This window comes from Embiotoca jacksoni, unplaced genomic scaffold (genome assembly GCF_022577435.1).
Source record: "Embiotoca jacksoni isolate LCO1_2020_lvr unplaced genomic scaffold, fEmbJac1.0.p SCAF_58, whole genome shotgun sequence".
NCBI classification, from domain to species: Eukaryota; Metazoa; Chordata; class Actinopteri; family Embiotocidae; genus Embiotoca; species Embiotoca jacksoni.
Window position 1 is genome coordinate 954683 of NW_027185412.1, and position 17109 is coordinate 971791.

Sequence of the window (17109 nt, forward strand, 5' to 3'; positions counted from 1 at the left end):
TGAACAGTTCTGCCCTCTGATTGGATGGTGTTGAACAGTTCTGGCCTCTGGTTGGATGGTGTTGAACAGTTCTGGCCTCTGGTTGGATGGTGTTGGTGTTTGGCTTTGCGCTGACCTCTGACCTGAACCGTCAAACAGAACCTTTGAGGACCGGATCAAATGTCCTCACAACAAACTCACACTGTGTCCCCATAAAGACAGTTGAACGAGGACACGCGGATACACGTGAAGGTAAAAGGAGCGGCAGGGAAACTTGAAGACAAAGAAAGATATCTGTTACCAACCGACCAATCAGAACTCAGATCTCTGGGAACACATTTCATCGCTGAGAGTCCTCACAAAGATAGAAGGACATGTTTGTGTGTTGCTTTCACTTCCTCCTTGTTTCCTGTAAAAACACAAACTGGATCCAAGTGAACCTGAAACCGAACCGGGAGCCCACACCCTTCATCTGACCCGGTTTCTCACACTTACACTCACACGCACAAAGTAAACCCGTTTTCCTGTAATGTCACAGTTTGACCACCAGAGGTCAGTGCGCGTCCCTCTCCGCTGTGCAGTCCGGTCTCCGCCGCTGGGGGGCGCCCCCTCCCCGGGCCTCCTCAGGGGTCTGATGGCAGGATGGCGGAGGCAGGGGGACTAGAGTCCGCAGCGGCCCGGTGCCCGGACGAGTCATCGGACAGCGAGCCGGAACAGGAGCCCGGAACCCCGCAGAAACTCATCCGGAAAGTGTCCACGTCCGGTCAGATCCGCAGCAAGGTACGAGGGGTTCGATCCGGTGTCTCTACCGGGCACGGTCAGTGGTCAAGCGGCTGTTTACATTCAGCAGGGTGGGCCACACAGCCCCCCGGTCCGTGCTCTGTTCGAGGGGGAGACCGGTGCGCAGAAGTCCCCGTTAAAATCAAACACTTTGACAGTTCCCTCCTCAGCGGACAGTTAAACACGAAGTTCGTGAACTGAACAAGAACTTTTCCGTTAAAACAGGAGCCGCTGAATAATCCGGCTCACACGTGCACACACTCAAACATCGGATGTGCTTCTGACGGTCCGTCTTGGACCACCGGTTCCGTCTCGGACCACCGGGTCCGACACCTCTCCACCGTCCTCCCGCCGCTGCCCGCTGCCGGAGGCGGTAACGGGCAGCACGGAGCTTCTCAAGAAACGGGCGATTTCAGTGAAATCCGACGTGATTGGCGGACGTCGGTGGTACCGGACCGCAGACTGGACCGGTTTATTATCCGTGTTGCTCGTGCGCGTTTTCTGAAGATTAATGTTTAAATCTGACGGGTTTTTAAATGGACCCCGGAGAGGAGGGCTGTCTGGGGGTTAGGGCCACGGCTGTCACACTGGACCCTCCCGGTAAAGCCTCCCGGTAAAGCCTCCCGGTAAAGCCTGATTTGGAAGCGGCTGGTTTCAGGACACCACACCGGGTCCCAACGAAGCCCAGTTAGAAATGTACATTTTCGCTGTGATGTTTTAGCTTTTAGCTAAAATAAATAAAACTGAATCAGGTTCAGACTCGTAACTAAACTGACTCCGGGAGAAAATGTGTCCCAGAAACCGTTGACACACTTAAAACCGGAGACAAACCGGATAAATGTTGTTTCTTTGCACCGTTACACACGCCGGTAGTTTGCGGCTAGGCTAACCGGGCTAACTCGGAGGGGCCGAGGCCCAGAAGAAGCCCCGCTGTTTCCCACCGCTGCTTGCCCGGGAGAGGTGAGCTGCGCTCCGGCAAGGCGGTGAGCGAGAGGGGCGTGACGGGACATAACGGACCTCCGTTTACCGGCGAAGTTCCTTCTACCGTTAAACCGGCAGAGCCGAGGTAGCAGCTCATCGATGGATCCGACCGGGAACATTATTGATCATTTGTCTTGAACTCCAGCTGCTGCTTTCAAAGACACGTTCAAAGCTCGGAAATTCCTCAAACATGCAGGATGACCGTGAATGCAACTGATTAGTCGATCGACGAGAAAATGAATCGGTAACTCTTTTATCGATTGAATAATTATGTCAACAATTTTAAACTGAAAACCTCCGAAGACGAATAATAGCAAAGTTTTCGATCAAAAGTAAATAATCGATTAATTTTGATCGACATTAATTGATAAAGAAAATAATTATAATATATATAATAATATACATATATATATATGTTTCTGTGACAAAATACGTTTCTTGTTAAAATGATAAACTTTGTTTTGATAAATTCCTCTTCATGTTATTATGATGTCACAATTTATTTATTTTTTCCTGTTAAATGTTCCAGTTCTAAACAAACACATAATTGTTTCATTAAAAATTCTTTAAAAGATTAAAACAGGCCCAGAGCAGCAGAAATGATGCGTTCAAGGGTTTTCGTTTTCTCACACCGACTCATTGATGACCCGCAAATCACGACGAGGAGGAGGAGGAGAAAAAGAAGGGGGAGGAGGAGGAAGAGGAGGAGGAAGAGGAGGAGGAAGAGGATGTGTTGACGGTGTCTCTTGTTGCAGACGGTGCTGAAGGAGGGAAACCTGCTGAAACAGACGAACTCGTTCCAGCGCTGGAAGAGACGATACTTCAAGCTGAGAGGAAGAACGCTGTACTACGCTCAGACCGCCAAGGTGAGTCTGTCCGGGCGGTGGAGGTCAGGTGACCCGGCCGACCTCAGATCAATCACGTGACCCGCCGCCGTTTCCTCCTTGTTTTCGTAGTCGATCATCTTCGATGAAGTCGATCTGAGTGACGCCAGCGTCGCCGAGTCGAGCACCAAGAACGTCAACAACAGCTTCACGGTGAGTCCGACCAGCTGTTAGTCAGGAGGGTCATCCGCCGCTGAAACTCAAAAAAAGTTGGGACAGGTTGATATTTACATTCCCTTCGGTTTTCAACAACACTCTGCAAACACTTGGGGACCGAGAAAGACCAGTTGTTGGGAGTTTTGAAAGTGAAATGTAGTCCCATGTGGGTTTTTTTGTTTGTTTGTTTGTTTGTTTTGTTTTGTTTTTTTAAATGGGTAACAGGTCTGGACTGCAGGAGGCCAGTTTATCAGCGGACTCTTCTACTAGAGAACCATGCTGTTGGAATACGTGCAGAATGTGGTTGGACGTTGTTCTGCTGAAATAAACAAGACCTTCCCTGAAAGAGACGTTGTCTGGATGGCAGCATATGTTGCTCCAAAACCTGAATATATCATTCAGCATTAATGCTTCCTTCCAGATGTTCAAGCTACCCATGCCATGTGCACTAATGCATCCCTGTACCATCACAGATGCTGGCTTTAGAACTGAGCTGATAACAAGCTGGATGGTCCCTCTCCTCTTTAACCTGGAGGATGCAGCGTCCATGATTTCCAAACAGAATCTCAGATTGTGATCCATCAGACCTCAGGACAGTTGTCCACTTCACCTCAGTCCATCTTCAATGATCTCGGTCCAGAGAAGGCGGCGGTGTTTCTGGATCATGTTTCTATCTGGTTTCTTCTTTGGAGAGTTTTAACATCATTTGTGGACGCAGCGATGAACTGTGTTCACAGACGATGGTTTTCACAAGTGTTCCTGAGCCCATGCAGTGATTTCCACTCCAGAATAGTGTTTTTAATGCAGTGCTGCCTGAGGGCCCGAAGATCACCACCATCCAATATTGGTTTCCAGCCTTGTCCCTTGTGTTCAGAGATTTCTCCAGATTCTCTGAATCTTTTAATAATATTATGAACCGTAGACGATGAAATCCACTAATTCTTTGTAGTTTTACGTTGAGGAACATTATTCTTAGATTGTTGAACTATTTGTCTATATTTAATTAAATATGTGTTTATTTATATTTACACAGTGTTCCAACTTTTAGTATTTCTGACCTTTTTAAACTTTATTTAACGTTTTAACTTTGATTTGTCAACATGATAAAACACTGAACAGCTGCTCAGAGGTTGTTTTTGTTGAACTCCGTCACTTCCTGTAAACGAGCCTTTGATGTGTTTAAAGAGACCACAGGGTGTGTGTGTGTGTGTGTGTGTGTGTGTGTGTGTGTGTGTGTGTGTGTGTGTGTCTGTCTGTGTGTGTGTGTGTGTGTGTGTCTGTGTGTGTGTGTGTGTGTTCATGTGACACTGTATTTATAGCGGAGTGTGTGACTACTTCATCATCATCATCTTCCTCGGTTTGAGTCATGCGAGAGGAAGTGGGAGGGGCTTATGGAGGGAGAGAGACGTGGAGAGAAACAGAAACACAGAAAGAGACAGAGCAGACGAGATCAGAACCAGGACTCCTCTAGAACCTGGACCCTCCTGGATCAGGTTGTTCATCATCATCAGGTGACTCGCGGTTCAATCCCCGGGTCTTCCTGTGTGTGTGTGTGTGTGTGTGTGTGTGTGTGTGTGTGTGTGTGTGTGTGTGTGTGTGTGTGAGAGAGAGATAAGACTCTCGTGTGTTTGCGTCTATTTCTGTCAGTGTGGGAACAGAAGCTTCATTGTAGAGCAGCTGAACAGGAAGTGGAAGTCCCTGGAAGTACACACACACACACACACACTGAAAGTGTTTCCTGTGAAACTGAGAACCTGGAAAAAGTCCTGATAACCTTCGTGTGGGTCAGACCAGCAGAATATCTGAATGTCCCTGAACGCCACACAGAGATGTGGTCTTTGAACGCACCACGAATCAGGTCAGAGGAGACAGGAAGTCTTCCTGTTTACCTGTCTCAGGTGTGACCTGATCTCTTCCTGTTTACCTGTCTCAGGTGTGACCTGATCTCTTCCTGTTTACCTGTCTCAGGTGATCACCCCCTGCCGGCGGCTCATTCTGTGTGCGGACAACAGGAAGGAGATGGAGGAGTGGATGGCGGCGCTGCGCAGCGTCCAGAACAGACAGAACTATGAGGTGAGCAGTCCCACCTGTGTTCCCAGAATGCACCTGGTCGGTCCCCGTCCAGCTGCTCACTGTGTCTCTGTCTCCCAGTCCACCCAGTACAGCATGGACCACTTCAGCGGGACGCACAACTGGTACGCCTGCTCGCACGCCCGGCCCACCTACTGCAACGTGTGCCGGGAGGCGTTGTCGGGGGTGACGTCCCACGGGCTGTCCTGTGAAGGTACACAACTGTTACACACCGACACACAACGTTACTACACACAGAGACACACACACACACACACACACACACACACACACACACACGTTGTTCCTGTGTGTGTTTGTTGGATAAAAATATCATCAGATCACTATATCACCTCTGATTCGTGTGTGTGTGTGTGTGTGTGTGTGTGTGTGTGTGTGTGTGTGTGTGTGTGTGTGTGTGTGTGTGTGTGTGTGTGTGTGTGTGTTTCAGTGTGTAAGTTTAAGGCTCATAAGCGTTGTGCCGTCCGAGCGACCAACAACTGTAAGTGGACGACTCTGGCTTCTATCGGGAAGGACATCATCGAGGACGAGGACGGGGTGAGACACACACACACACACCACAGTGTTTCTGTAACGGTATCGGTGACCCCTGACCTCTGACCCCTGACCTGTGGTCCCTCAGGTGTCCATGCCTCACCAGTGGTTGGAGGGGAACCTGCCGGTGTCGGCCAAGTGTCACGTGTGTGATAAGACGTGTGGCAGTGTCCTGCGGCTGCAAGACTGGAGGTGTCTCTGGTGCAAAGCCATGGTGAGACGCCGTCCGTCCAATCAGAGATGCCGTCTGTCCAACCAGAGGTACCGTCCTGATCGCGTGTCCCTCTCATCCTGCAGGTCCACTCTGGATGCAAAGAGCAGCTGTCCTCCAAGTGTCCTCTGGGACAGTGTAAAGTGTCCGTCATCCCGCCGACCGCCCTGAACAGCATCGACTCTGACGGTCAGCGAGACGTTTACTGTCCTCTGATTGGCCGTTTGAACGTCCTAATAACTCATTAATAACTTATGAATTATTCAGTCATCACAAATCGCTCAGTAGAAACTTGTAATAATTTGTGTTCTGAGTAATCGATGGCTGATGGACGAGAGGACTCAGGACACTGCTGGTTGTTGTGTGTCCAGGCTTCTGGAAGGCGTCCTGTCCTCCGTCCTGCACCAGTCCCCTGCTCGTCTTCGTCAACTCCAAAAGTGGAGACAATCAGGGGGTGAAGTTCCTGAGACGCTTCAAACAGCTGCTGAACCCGGCACAGGTGTTCGACCTGATGAATGGAGGACCGCACCTGGGGTGAGACAGACAGACAGACAGGGAGACAGGCAGGCAGGCAGGGAGACAGACACAGACAGACAGACAGATAGACACAGACAGACAGACAGGCAGGCAGGAAGACAGGCAGACAGACAGGCAGACAGACAGGCAGACAGACAGACAGACAGACAGACAGACAGACAGACAGACAGACAGACAGCATGTGTCAGACAGAAACCTGAAACCTGTCTCTCTGTCAGCCTGCGTTTGTTCCAGAAGTTCGATACGTTCAGGATCCTGGTTTGTGGAGGAGACGGCAGCGTCGGCTGGGTTCTGTCTGAGATCGACGCGCTCACGCTGCACAAACAGGTAGAAACGTCACCGATGTCACCGAGCGGCTCGACGCTCCGCCGGGTCGCGTGTTCACGTCCACTCTGTGTTTCAGTGTCAGCTGGGGGTTCTTCCTCTGGGGACCGGGAACGATCTGGCTCGGGTTCTGGGTTGGGGGTCGGCCTGCGACGACGACACGCAGCTGCCTCAGATACTGGAAAAACTGGAGAGAGCCAGCACTAAGATGCTAGACAGGTGAGATGATGTCAGACAGGTGATGATGATGATGTCAGACGGGTGATGATGATGTCAGACGGGTGATGATGATGTCAGACAGGTGAGATGATGTCAGACAGGTGATGATGATGTCAGACAGGTGATGATGATGTCAGACAGGTGATGATGATGTCAGACAGGTGATGATGATGTCAGACAGGTGAGATGATGTCAGACAGGTGATGATGATGTCAGACAGGTGATGATGATGTCAGACAGGTGAGATGATGTCAGACAGGTGATGATGATGTCAGACAGGTGATGATGATGTCAGACAGGTGATGATGATGTCAGACAGGTGATGATGATGTCAGACAGGTGATGATGATGTCAGACAGGTGTAGATGATGCCTTTCTCTCTTCCTGCAGATGGAGCATCATGGTCTACGAAACCAAGTTTCCACGGCAACACTCAGCCTCCACTGTCACCGAGGACTGCAGCGACGACTCTGAGGTAACAGGAAATGACATCACTTCCTGCTGCGTAACGTAAACAGAACACGTAACCTGTACGTCCGTGTTTCCATGTCCTGATCCAGGTTCAGCAGATCCTGACCTACGAGGACTCCGTGGCTACTCACCTGTCCAAGATCCTGACCTCAGACCAGCACTCCGTCGTCATCTCCTCCGCTAAGTACGACCTCGTGTCCGTGTCCTCGTCCCGCTCGTACCGTCGTTACGGCGGTTCGTGACCCGACTGCGTTGGTGTGTTTGCTTGCAGAGTTCTGTGTGAGACCGTGAAGGACTTCGTGGCTCGGGTCGGTAAAGCTTACGAGAAGAACACGGAGAGTTCGGAGGAGTCGGAGGCCATGGCCAAGAAGGTACAACACCGTCAGTACTGTTTAACCTGAGGGACAGAAGACATCCTGTCTGTCCTAATGGACAATAAATCTGTAGGTTTAATCAAAGTCCAGAAAACATTCTGCTTCAGAAAGTCTCTGGCCGGTAAGTGATGAGTCATGTTTTGTTCCTGCTGAGTCGTGTTTCTGTCTCAGTGCGGCGTCCTGAAGGAGAAACTGGACTCCCTGCTGAAGACTCTGAACGAGGAGTCTCAGGCGTCCTCCACGCCGCCCCCGGTTCCTCCCCCCACCATCGCTGAGGAACAGGAGGAGATCGAGGGAGTCGTCCAGCCCCCTCCTCTTCATCCTCCTCTTCACGCCTCGCTCAGCTCCGCCCCCTGCTCCCCCCGGACCAACCCGTCCTCCTCGGCGGTGGCGGCGGCCATCTTTAAACCTCGGGAGCAGCTGATGCTGCGAGCCAACAGTCTGAAGAAGGCGATTCGGCAGATCATCGAGCACACGGAGAAAGGTGGGACGGAGACGCGGTTATACACGACCAAGTTCCTCCGACCCGTCTGACGCAGGTTCTGTTCTGTGTTCCAGCCGTGGACGAGCAGAACGCTCAGACGCAGCAGCAGGTGTTCTCTCTGGGCCGGGCCGAGGACGACGAAGGACTGGTGGAGGAGGACGAGGAGGAAGACGTGGAGGAGGACAAGATGTCCCTGCAGTCGTCCTACAGCTCCAAACAGCGCTGCAGCCGTAGAGGTCAGAATATCATCATCTTTATCATCATCATCATCATCACTTCCTGTTGCACAACCCTGTTCATCCACACTGCTGACCCGTCTGTCTGTCTGTCTGTCTGTCTGTCTGTATGTCTTCAGTCAGTAAGACGCCCTGTGAGAAGCTGATCAGTAAAGGCAGCCTATCACTGGGCAGCTCTGCGTCACTTCCTGTCCAGACAGGAAGTAGGGACAACATGCCCATGCTCCACACAAAGATCCTCTATCCTGGTGAAAAGCGCGGCTTGTCTGTTTTCTGTCAGAGTTGTCACACTGATTCTGTGTCTGATGTGTGTGTGTGTGTGTGTGTGTGTGTGTGTGTGTGTGTGTGTGTGTGTGTGTGTTTCAGGTTCTCTGTCCAGCAGTTCGGTCATCAGTCGCCTGCTGGTGAACGCCGACCCGTTCAGCTGTGACCCCGACAACATGTGAGCCGCTGACCGAGAGCATCACGACACGATCGGTGTTCACGAGCTGTTACACTAACCCAGTGTGTGTGTGTGTGTGTGTGTGTGTGTGTGTGTGTGTGTGTGTGTGTGTGTGTGTGTGTGTGTGTGTGTGTGTGTGTGTGTCAGGGACTGCTACACTGAGAAGTGTGTCATGAACAACTACTTCGGCATCGGACTGGACGCCAAAATCTCCCTGGACTTCAACAACAAGAGAGACGAGCATCCAGAGAAGTGCAGGTCCAGACAAGCGTGTTCATTTCTTCACGCCTGTAACACACAAACATGTTCTCACTGTCATGACCTCGCACAAGTTTCATGTTGTCATAGTTACAGACCCAAAACTGGCTCTCAGAACTAGAAAAGTCACATTAAATCATTTAGCAAGAACCAGGAGCCACTTCGACCATCATCAAACTAACTTCAGACCTGGTGTATCTGACCGAGACCATCATCAAACTAACTTCAGACCTGGTGTATCTGACCGAGACCATCATCAAACTAACTTCAGACCTGGTGTATCTGACCGAGACCATCATCAAACTAACTTCAGACCTGGTGTATCTGACCGAGACCATCATCAAACTAACTTCAGACCTGGTGTATCTGACCGAGACCATCATCAAACTAACTTCAGACCTGGTGTATCTGACCGAGACCATCATCAAACTAACTTCAGACCTGGTGTAGATGACCGAGACCAACATCAAACTAACTTCACAAATTAAAACGATCCAGATGTGATACACACCCTGACCAGCAGGGGGAGACGGTCACAACATATTCACGTGTTGTTTGTTTCATGTCTTCAGGAGTCGGACCAAGAACATGATGTGGTACGGAGTTCTAGGAACCAAAGAGCTGCTGCACAGAACCTACAAGAACCTGGAACAGAGAGTCCTGCTGGAGGTGAGACCCAGAACTATAACAAGGGTGGGTCCAGAGCTGGACTTCTGGAACTACACAGATCACTGAAGGGTGTGTGTGTGTGTGTGTGTGTGTGTGTGTGTGTGTGTGTGTGTGTGTGTGTTGCAGTGTGATGGCCGTCCCATCCCTCTCCCCAGTCTGCAGGGCATCGCTGTGTTGAACATCCCGAGTTACGCAGGAGGAACCAACTTCTGGGGCGGAACCAAAGAGGACGACGTAAGAACTCCACCTGTCTGTCTGACTGTCTGTCTGTCTGTCTAACTGTCTGTCCGTACAACTGTCTGTCTAACTGTCTGTCTGTCTGTCTAACTGTCTAACTGTCTGTCTAACTGTCTGTCTGTCTGTCTAACTGTCTAACTGTCTGTCTAACTGTCTGTCTGTCCGTACAACTGTCTGTCTAACTGTCTGTCTGTCTGTCTGTCTAACTGTCTGTCTAACTGTCTGTCTGTCTGTCTGTCTAACTGTCTGTCTAACTGTCTGTCTGTCCGTACAACTGTCTGTCTAACTGTCTGTCTGTCTGTCAGACCTTCACAGCTCCGTCCTTCGATGATAAGATTCTGGAGGTGGTGGCCGTGTTCGGCAGCATGCAGATGGCCGTGTCCCGAGTCATCAACCTGCAGCACCACCGCATTGCACAGGTACCTGTCTGCCTGCCTGTCTGCCTGTCTGCCTGCCTGTCTGCCTGTCTGTCTGTCTGTCTGTCTGTCTGCCTGCCTGCCTGCCTGCCTGTCTGCCTGCCTGTCTGCCTGTCTGTCTGCCTGCCTGTCTGTCTGCCTGTCTATCTGTCTGCCTGTCTGTCTGTCTGCCTGTCTGTCTGTCTGCCTGCCTGCCTGTCTGTCTGTCTGTCTGTCTGTCTGTCTGTCTGCATGTCTGTCTGCCTGCCTCTCTGTATGCCTGCCTGTCTGTCTGTCTGTCTGCCTCTCTGTCTGCCTGCCTGTCTGCCTGCCAGCCTGTCTGTCTGCCTGCCTCTCTGTCTGCCTGTCTGTCTGCCTGCCTGTCTGTCTGTCTGTCTGTCTGCCTGCCTCTCTGTCTGCCTGCCTGTCTGCCTGCCAGCCTGTCTGTCTGCCTGCCTCTCTGTCTGCCTGTCTGTCTGCCTGCCTGTCTGTCTGCCTGTCTGTCTGTCTGCCTCTCTGTCTGCCTCTCTGTCTGCCTGTCTGTCTGTCTGCCTGCCTGCCTGCCTCTCTGTCTGCCAGCCTGTCTGTCTGCCTGTCTGTCTGCCTGCCTGTCTGTCTGCCTGCCTCTCTGTCTGTCTGTCTGTCTGCCTGCCTCTCTGTCTGCCTGTCTGTCTGCCTGCCTGCCTGTCTGTCTGTCTGTCTGCCTCTCTCTCTGTCTGTCTGTCTGTCTAACTGTCTGTCTGTCTGTCTGTCTGTCTAACTGTCTAACTGTCTGACCCTGTCTCAGTGTCGGACAGTGAAGATCACCATCCTGGGGGACGAGGGTGTCCCGGTCCAGGTGGACGGGGAGGCCTGGATCCAGCCTCCAGGTTACATTAAGATCATCCATAAGAACCGGACCCAGACCCTGACCAGAGACCGGGTGAGTACTGCAGGGGGTCCATCAGGACCAAGTCTCAATGTGTCCTCATCAGGACCAGGTCTCAGTGTGTCCTCATCAGGACCAGGTCTCAGTGTGTCCCTGTCTCTTGCAGGCCTTTGAAAGCACCCTGAAGTCCTGGGAGGACAAACAGAAGTGTGAGTTTCCCCGGACCCTGCCCCCCCAGTCCCCTCTGTCCTCCCAGCCAGAGATCGTCTCCGAGGAAGAGGCATCACTCGTCAGCGATTTCGGTCAGGCAGCCGGAGCGCTCATCCACAGGTGAGGCGGTGAACAGGTGTCTTCAGGCTGCTGACTCGTCCTTCCTCCCAGAGGTTGACGTGTCCTTCATGTTTCAGTATCCGGGAGGTCGCTCAGTGTCACCAGAGCATGGAGCAGGAGCTGGCTCACGCTGTCAACGCCAGCTGCAAGGCCATGGACGTGGTCTACGGCAACTCCAAGAGCTCGGGGGTAGGACTCACCTCTACGTCCTCTACTTCCTCATCGTCCTCTACGTCCTCACCTCTACCGTCCTCATCGTCCTCTACTTCCTCATCTCCTCTACGTCCTCACCTCTACCGTCCTCATCGTCCCCTACGTCCTCTCCATCCTCATCGTCCTCTACGTCATCACCTCTACCGTCCTCACCTCTACTGTCCTCTACGTCCTCTACGTCCTCACCTCTACCATCCTCATCTCTAACTTTACTGTCCCATGTTTAACTTTACTCTTAAACTTTCTGGTCCAGTTGTTCCTACAGGTCAATAATCTGTCCCTCTTGTATTAGTAATCAATAATCTGTCTGTCCTGTGTGTCCTCAGGCTCTGAGCTGCAGTCTTGTTGTCCACATGGTCGGAAACGTCAAAGCGTTGCTCAGTGAGACCGAACTGCTGCTGGCTGGAAAGATGTCCATGGTAACGTCTTCTGTCCTCTCACTGGAGCTGGGACTTGTGGATATTAAAATATGTACCTGTCCTGGTCCTGGTGTCCTGGTCCCGGTTCCGGTCCTGACAGTTTTGTGTCTGTGTGGATATTAGAATATGTCCTGGTCCTGGTCCTGGTCTTGGTCCTGACAGTTTTGTGTGTGTGTGTGTGTGTGTGTGCAGCAGCTGGATCCTCCTCAGCAGGACCAGCTGAACTCAGCTCTGAGCTCGGTGGCTCAGCAGCTCCGCCGGCTGTCGGACGTCCCGTGGTTGTGTCCCGTCATCGACCCCTCGGACCACGAGGTAAACCACCTCCTCCCAGAACACCCAGAACCAGGTCTTCAGGTCTTCAGGTCTTCAGGTTCTGTCACAGTAGTTAAAGAACCAGTGTGTCTGTCTTCAGGGTCCTCTCACAGATTTTTCGAAGCGCAGTCGGAGCGCGAAGTTTCGTCTCGTCCCGAAGTTCAAGAAAGACAAAAACAACAAAAACAAGGAGACGTGTGCAACTCTGTCTCTGCCAGGTCTCTGTCTGTCTGTCTGTCTGTCTGTCTGTGTCTCTGTTTGTCTGTCTGTCTGTCTCTGTCTGTCTGTCTGTCTCTGTCTGTGTCTCTGTTTGTCTGTCTCTGTCTTCGCACAGTTCTGTTCTGTCTGTGATGTTGAAGCCGCTTCCTGTCGTTTTGAATCACTTCCTGTCTGTGTCTCAGTTCACCAGTGGGGAACAGAGGAGGTGGGGGCGTGGCTGGACTTTCTCTGTCTCACTGAGTATAAGGACATCTTTATTGGTCACGACGTCCGCGGAGCTGAGCTCATCCACCTGGAGAGGAGGGACCTGAAGGTACCGCTGCTAACAGCTAACTGATAGCTAGCTGTACTCTTATGTTTGAAGGACGTTCGAAGGATGTTTGAAGGACGTTCGAAGGACGTTTGAAGGACGTTCGAAGGACGTTTGATGGACGTTTGAAGGACGTTTGGAGGACGTTTGATGGACGTTTGATGGACGTTTGAAGGACGTTTGAAGGATGTTTGAAGGACGTTTGATGGACGTTTGAAGGACGTTTGAAGGACGTTTGATGGATGTTTGAAGGACGGTTGAAGGACGTTTGAAGGATGTTTGAAGGATGTTTGAAGGATGTTTGATGGACGTTTGAAGGACGTTTGAAGGATGTTTGAAGGACGTTTGAAGGATGTTTGAAGGACGTTTGATGGATGTTTGAAGGACGTTTGATGGACGTTTGAAGGATGTTTGAAGGATGTTTGAAGGACGTTTGATGGATGTTTGAAGGACGGTTGAAGGACGTTTGAAGGACGTTTGGAGGACGTTTTGAAGGACGTTTGATGGACGTTTGAAGGATGTTTGAAGGACGTTTGAAGGATGTTTGATGGATGTTTGAAGGACGTTTGATGGACATTTGAAGGACGTTTGAAGGACGTTTGAAGGACGTTTGAAGGACTTTTGATGGACGTTTGATGGACATTTGAAGGACGGTTGAAGGACGTTTGAAGGATGTTTGCAGGACGTTTGAAGGACGTTTGAAGGACGTTTGAAGGATGTTTGAAGGACATTTGAAGGACGGTTGAAGGACGTTTGAATGATATTTGAAGGACGTTTGAAGGATGTTTGATGGACGTTTGAAGGACGTTTGAAGGATGTTTGAAGGACGTTTGATGGACGGTTGATGGATGTTTGAAGGACAGTTGAAGGACGTTTGAAGGATGTTTGAAGGACGTTTGAAGGATGTTTGAAGGACGTTTGAAGGACGGTTGAATGATGTTTGAAGGACGGTTGAATGATGTTTAAAGGATGTTTGATGGATGTTTGATGGATGTTTAAAGGATGTTTGAAGGACGTTTGAAGGACGTTTGAAGGATGTTTGAAGGACGGTTGAATGATGTTTGAAGGATGTTTGAAGGACGGTTGAAGGACGTTTGAAGGATGTTTGAAGGACGGTTGAAGGATGTTTGAAGGACGGTTGAAGGATGTTTGAAGGACGGTTGAAGGACGTTTGAAGGATGTTTGAAGGACGGTTGAAGGATGGTTGAAGGACGTTTGAAGGACTGTTGAAGGATGTTTGAAGGATGTTTGAAGGACGTTTGAAGGACGTTTGAATGATGTTTGAAGGATGGTTGAATGATGTTTGAAGGACGGTTGAATGATGTTTGAAGGATGTTTGAAGGATGTTTGATGGATGTTTAAAGGATGTTTGAAGGACGGTTGAAGGATGTTTGATGGATGTTTGAAGGACTGTTGAAGGATGTTTGAAGGATGTTTGAAGGACGTTTGAAGGACGTTTGAATGATGTTTGAAGGATGGTTGAATGATGTTTGAAGGACGGTTGAATGATGTTTGAAGGATGTTTGATGGATGTTTAAAGGATGTTTGAAGGACCTTTGAAGGACGTTTGAAGGATGTTTGAAGGACGGTTGAATGATGTTTGAAGGATGTTTGAAGGATGTTTGAAGGACGGTTGAAGGACGTTTGAAGGATGTTTGAAGGACGGTTGAAGGATGGTTGAAGGACGTTTGAAGGATGTTTGAAGGATGTTGGACTGTAGAGGGACAGATCTACATCATGTTGTCTGTCTTCAGGATCTGGGCGTGACGAAGGTGGGACACATGAAGAGGATCCTTCAGGGCATCAGAGACCTCAACAGGAACAGCAGCGCCAGCGAAGCCTAATGAGGTGACCGACGGGACATTTGTCCTTTTTAGAGTCCGTCCATAGGATCTGGACCTGCTGGGTCCGTTTTAGTCCGTCTGAGTATTTATGACTTCCTGTCTGTGAATCTTCCCTCCAAGGTCATTGGTCTAACCCCTTGTTGATGTTGTTGTTGTTTTGTTGCCCAGCAACCGCTGCCTGCTCTCTTCCTACCTCTGCTGCTATTCGCCACCTCACCCACCTGAACTCTGACCTCTGATCTCTGACCCTGGACCAACACCGCAGCCTGCAGGTCTTAGCAGCACCAGGTCTGATGTCACACCGGAGGACTCACTGTGATTGGACCAGGACCAAACCTCTTCACAGCGATGCCAAGAGCCAATAGGACGATCCGCTAGTGCCTTGTCATCACATTCCCCAGCCAAACAGTATGGTGCATGGGGAAGGGGGTGGGATTTCTACCTACAGAGACTGAAGGGCTGCAGCAGGGACAGGATGGAGGAGACGGGACTCTAAGGTTTCATCTTCATCTGAACTGTCCTCCATCGTCCTCTTAAAGTAACCCGTCTGTCCTATCCGAGACATTCAGCTGTCTCCAGGATGTCCAGTTGTCTCTATCTTTTTTTGTCGACACCTCAGATCACATTTCTTCAGGTTCAGAAGAAGACCTGTCCCAAACAGTCGGGACATCCTGGGATCAAACAGCAGCTCCTCTGTCCTCGTTGTCCTCCACCTGCAGATTTACTGACACCCGACTAGCCGACCAATCACAGCCTCCCCTGGTCACCGAGGACCGGGATGCAGCAACGCCCTTTAAACAGCAGCTCAGAGACATTTACCTGTCCCAGAGCGGACATGCAGGAACCCTGCAACTACAAAAAACGGACACCTGAGGGGACGGACAGACAAATGAGGGGACAAATACCTGAGGGGACGGACACGAGAGGACAGATAACTGAGGGGACGGATGGACACCTCAGTGTAGGGACTCTGGGTTTTTTGTCTCTGACCTCCGACTGAAGGATTTTTATTTTATTTTTTATTTTAAAAACTGCAGCTGATATTTGTAGTCTTTGACAAACAGGAAGTGGACAGATTGAGACTCCTCGTTATTGATCGACCAATCAAACATCAACATATTGATCGTGTCCGTTAACGCTCCACAAGGAGGCGCCGTAGAGTTCTTATCCCCAGCAGATCGTCTGATTGGTCGAGTGTTTACAAACCGAATCAATCGATGCCTTAAATCTCCGATCGATCACGTCCGTCAGCGTTTCGCGGATTAACGTGAACGCTGCCGCCGGTCTCACGATCAGACGAGGGACGTTTTTCTTTTTCCTTCTGCAGATATTTAATGTTTTTCTTTAATCAATATAAAATCAGACGTTCTTTAAAATTATCTATTATTTTAGCCTTCAGCACAAAGAATCCACGAATCATATGATGCGTGTTTCATATCAGCAGGTCCACGTGTTGTCCACGTGTTGTTCACGTGTTGTTCACGTGTTGTTCACGTGTTGTTCACGTGTTGTTCACGTGTTGTCCACGTGTTGTTCACGTGTTGTCCACGTAACGATAATAAAGTTCTGAGCGTTAGCGACACGAAACCAACTGTTTCTACAGACGATCAATATGTGTGATCATCTTGTGCACGTGTTTACGATGTTTCACAGAAACGTAACGTCAATATTCCGATCACTCACCAGTTAGACGAGTTTAAAACTAGTTAGCGTCCTGCAGTCGGACCGCGTTAGAGTTCGTGACAACACGTCCGTTAGTGCCTTGCTCGAAGGCCTTCTGGACGGAGGTTCGTCTTCTGCCGTCCCACACCTTCAAAGTAAACCTCGGTTTGTCCATCGATCCATCCTGTGTATTTATTGGATAATTTATGGATTGATCCTGAGTCTGTATGCTGTCGTACCTGTGCTTGTACATGCGCCCCCTGCTGGGCCGTCGGTGTAAATACGTGTTCTGTTGTGTACAGAGAAACATCAAAACGTCCGCAGGAAATAAAGTTCACGTGTCTTCTGCTCTGAGTGTTTTTATTTTTCCTCTCAGCAGCGTTTCAGGTTCTTCAGCACAAAGTTCAGCTTCAGTCTCAGAGGAACATGTTTGTTTACAGAGGAACATGTGTTTGTTTACAGAGGAACATGTTTGTTTACAGAGGAACATGTGTTTGTTTACAGAGGAACATGTTTGTTTACAGAGGAACATGTTTGTTTAAAGAGGAACATGTGTTTGTTTACAGAGGAACATGTGTTTGTTTACAGAGCTAAAACCTATTTGTTTACAGAGAAACATGTTTGTTTACAGATGAGCAGTTGTTTGTAACTTGTTTCCATGGAAATAGAC

The 17109-nt window shown here is 50.0% G+C and overlaps 1 protein-coding gene across 2 annotated transcripts; it reads left to right on the forward strand.

The window, feature by feature from the left end:
- Positions 1–603: 603 nt before the first annotated feature.
- On the forward strand, positions 604–16787 carry LOC138212595 (diacylglycerol kinase delta). Of its 2 annotated transcripts, XM_069173049.1 has the most exons (31): positions 604–759; positions 2496–2606; positions 2697–2777; positions 4749–4853; positions 4932–5064; positions 5302–5408; positions 5494–5619; positions 5703–5805; positions 5988–6150; positions 6372–6480; positions 6557–6696; positions 7087–7171; positions 7257–7351; positions 7439–7538; positions 7713–8025; positions 8100–8261; positions 8381–8509; positions 8628–8703; positions 8851–8961; positions 9534–9630; positions 9757–9864; positions 10173–10286; positions 11050–11184; positions 11297–11460; positions 11538–11649; positions 12000–12092; positions 12285–12404; positions 12505–12622; positions 12806–12936; positions 14688–14781; positions 14946–16787. In XM_069173049.1, exons 1-30 carry the CDS (start codon positions 622–624, stop codon positions 14775–14777), a joined length of 3669 nt encoding a protein of 1222 aa, XP_069029150.1. In that variant the 5' UTR covers positions 604–621; the 3' UTR covers positions 14778–14781; positions 14946–16787. The 2 variants fall into 2 exon arrangements, with proteins under 2 accessions (XP_069029150.1, XP_069029149.1); XM_069173048.1 differs by lacking the exons at positions 604–759; positions 2496–2606; positions 8381–8509 and having other exon boundaries at positions 2678–2777.
- Positions 16788–17109: the final 322 nt, after the last annotated feature.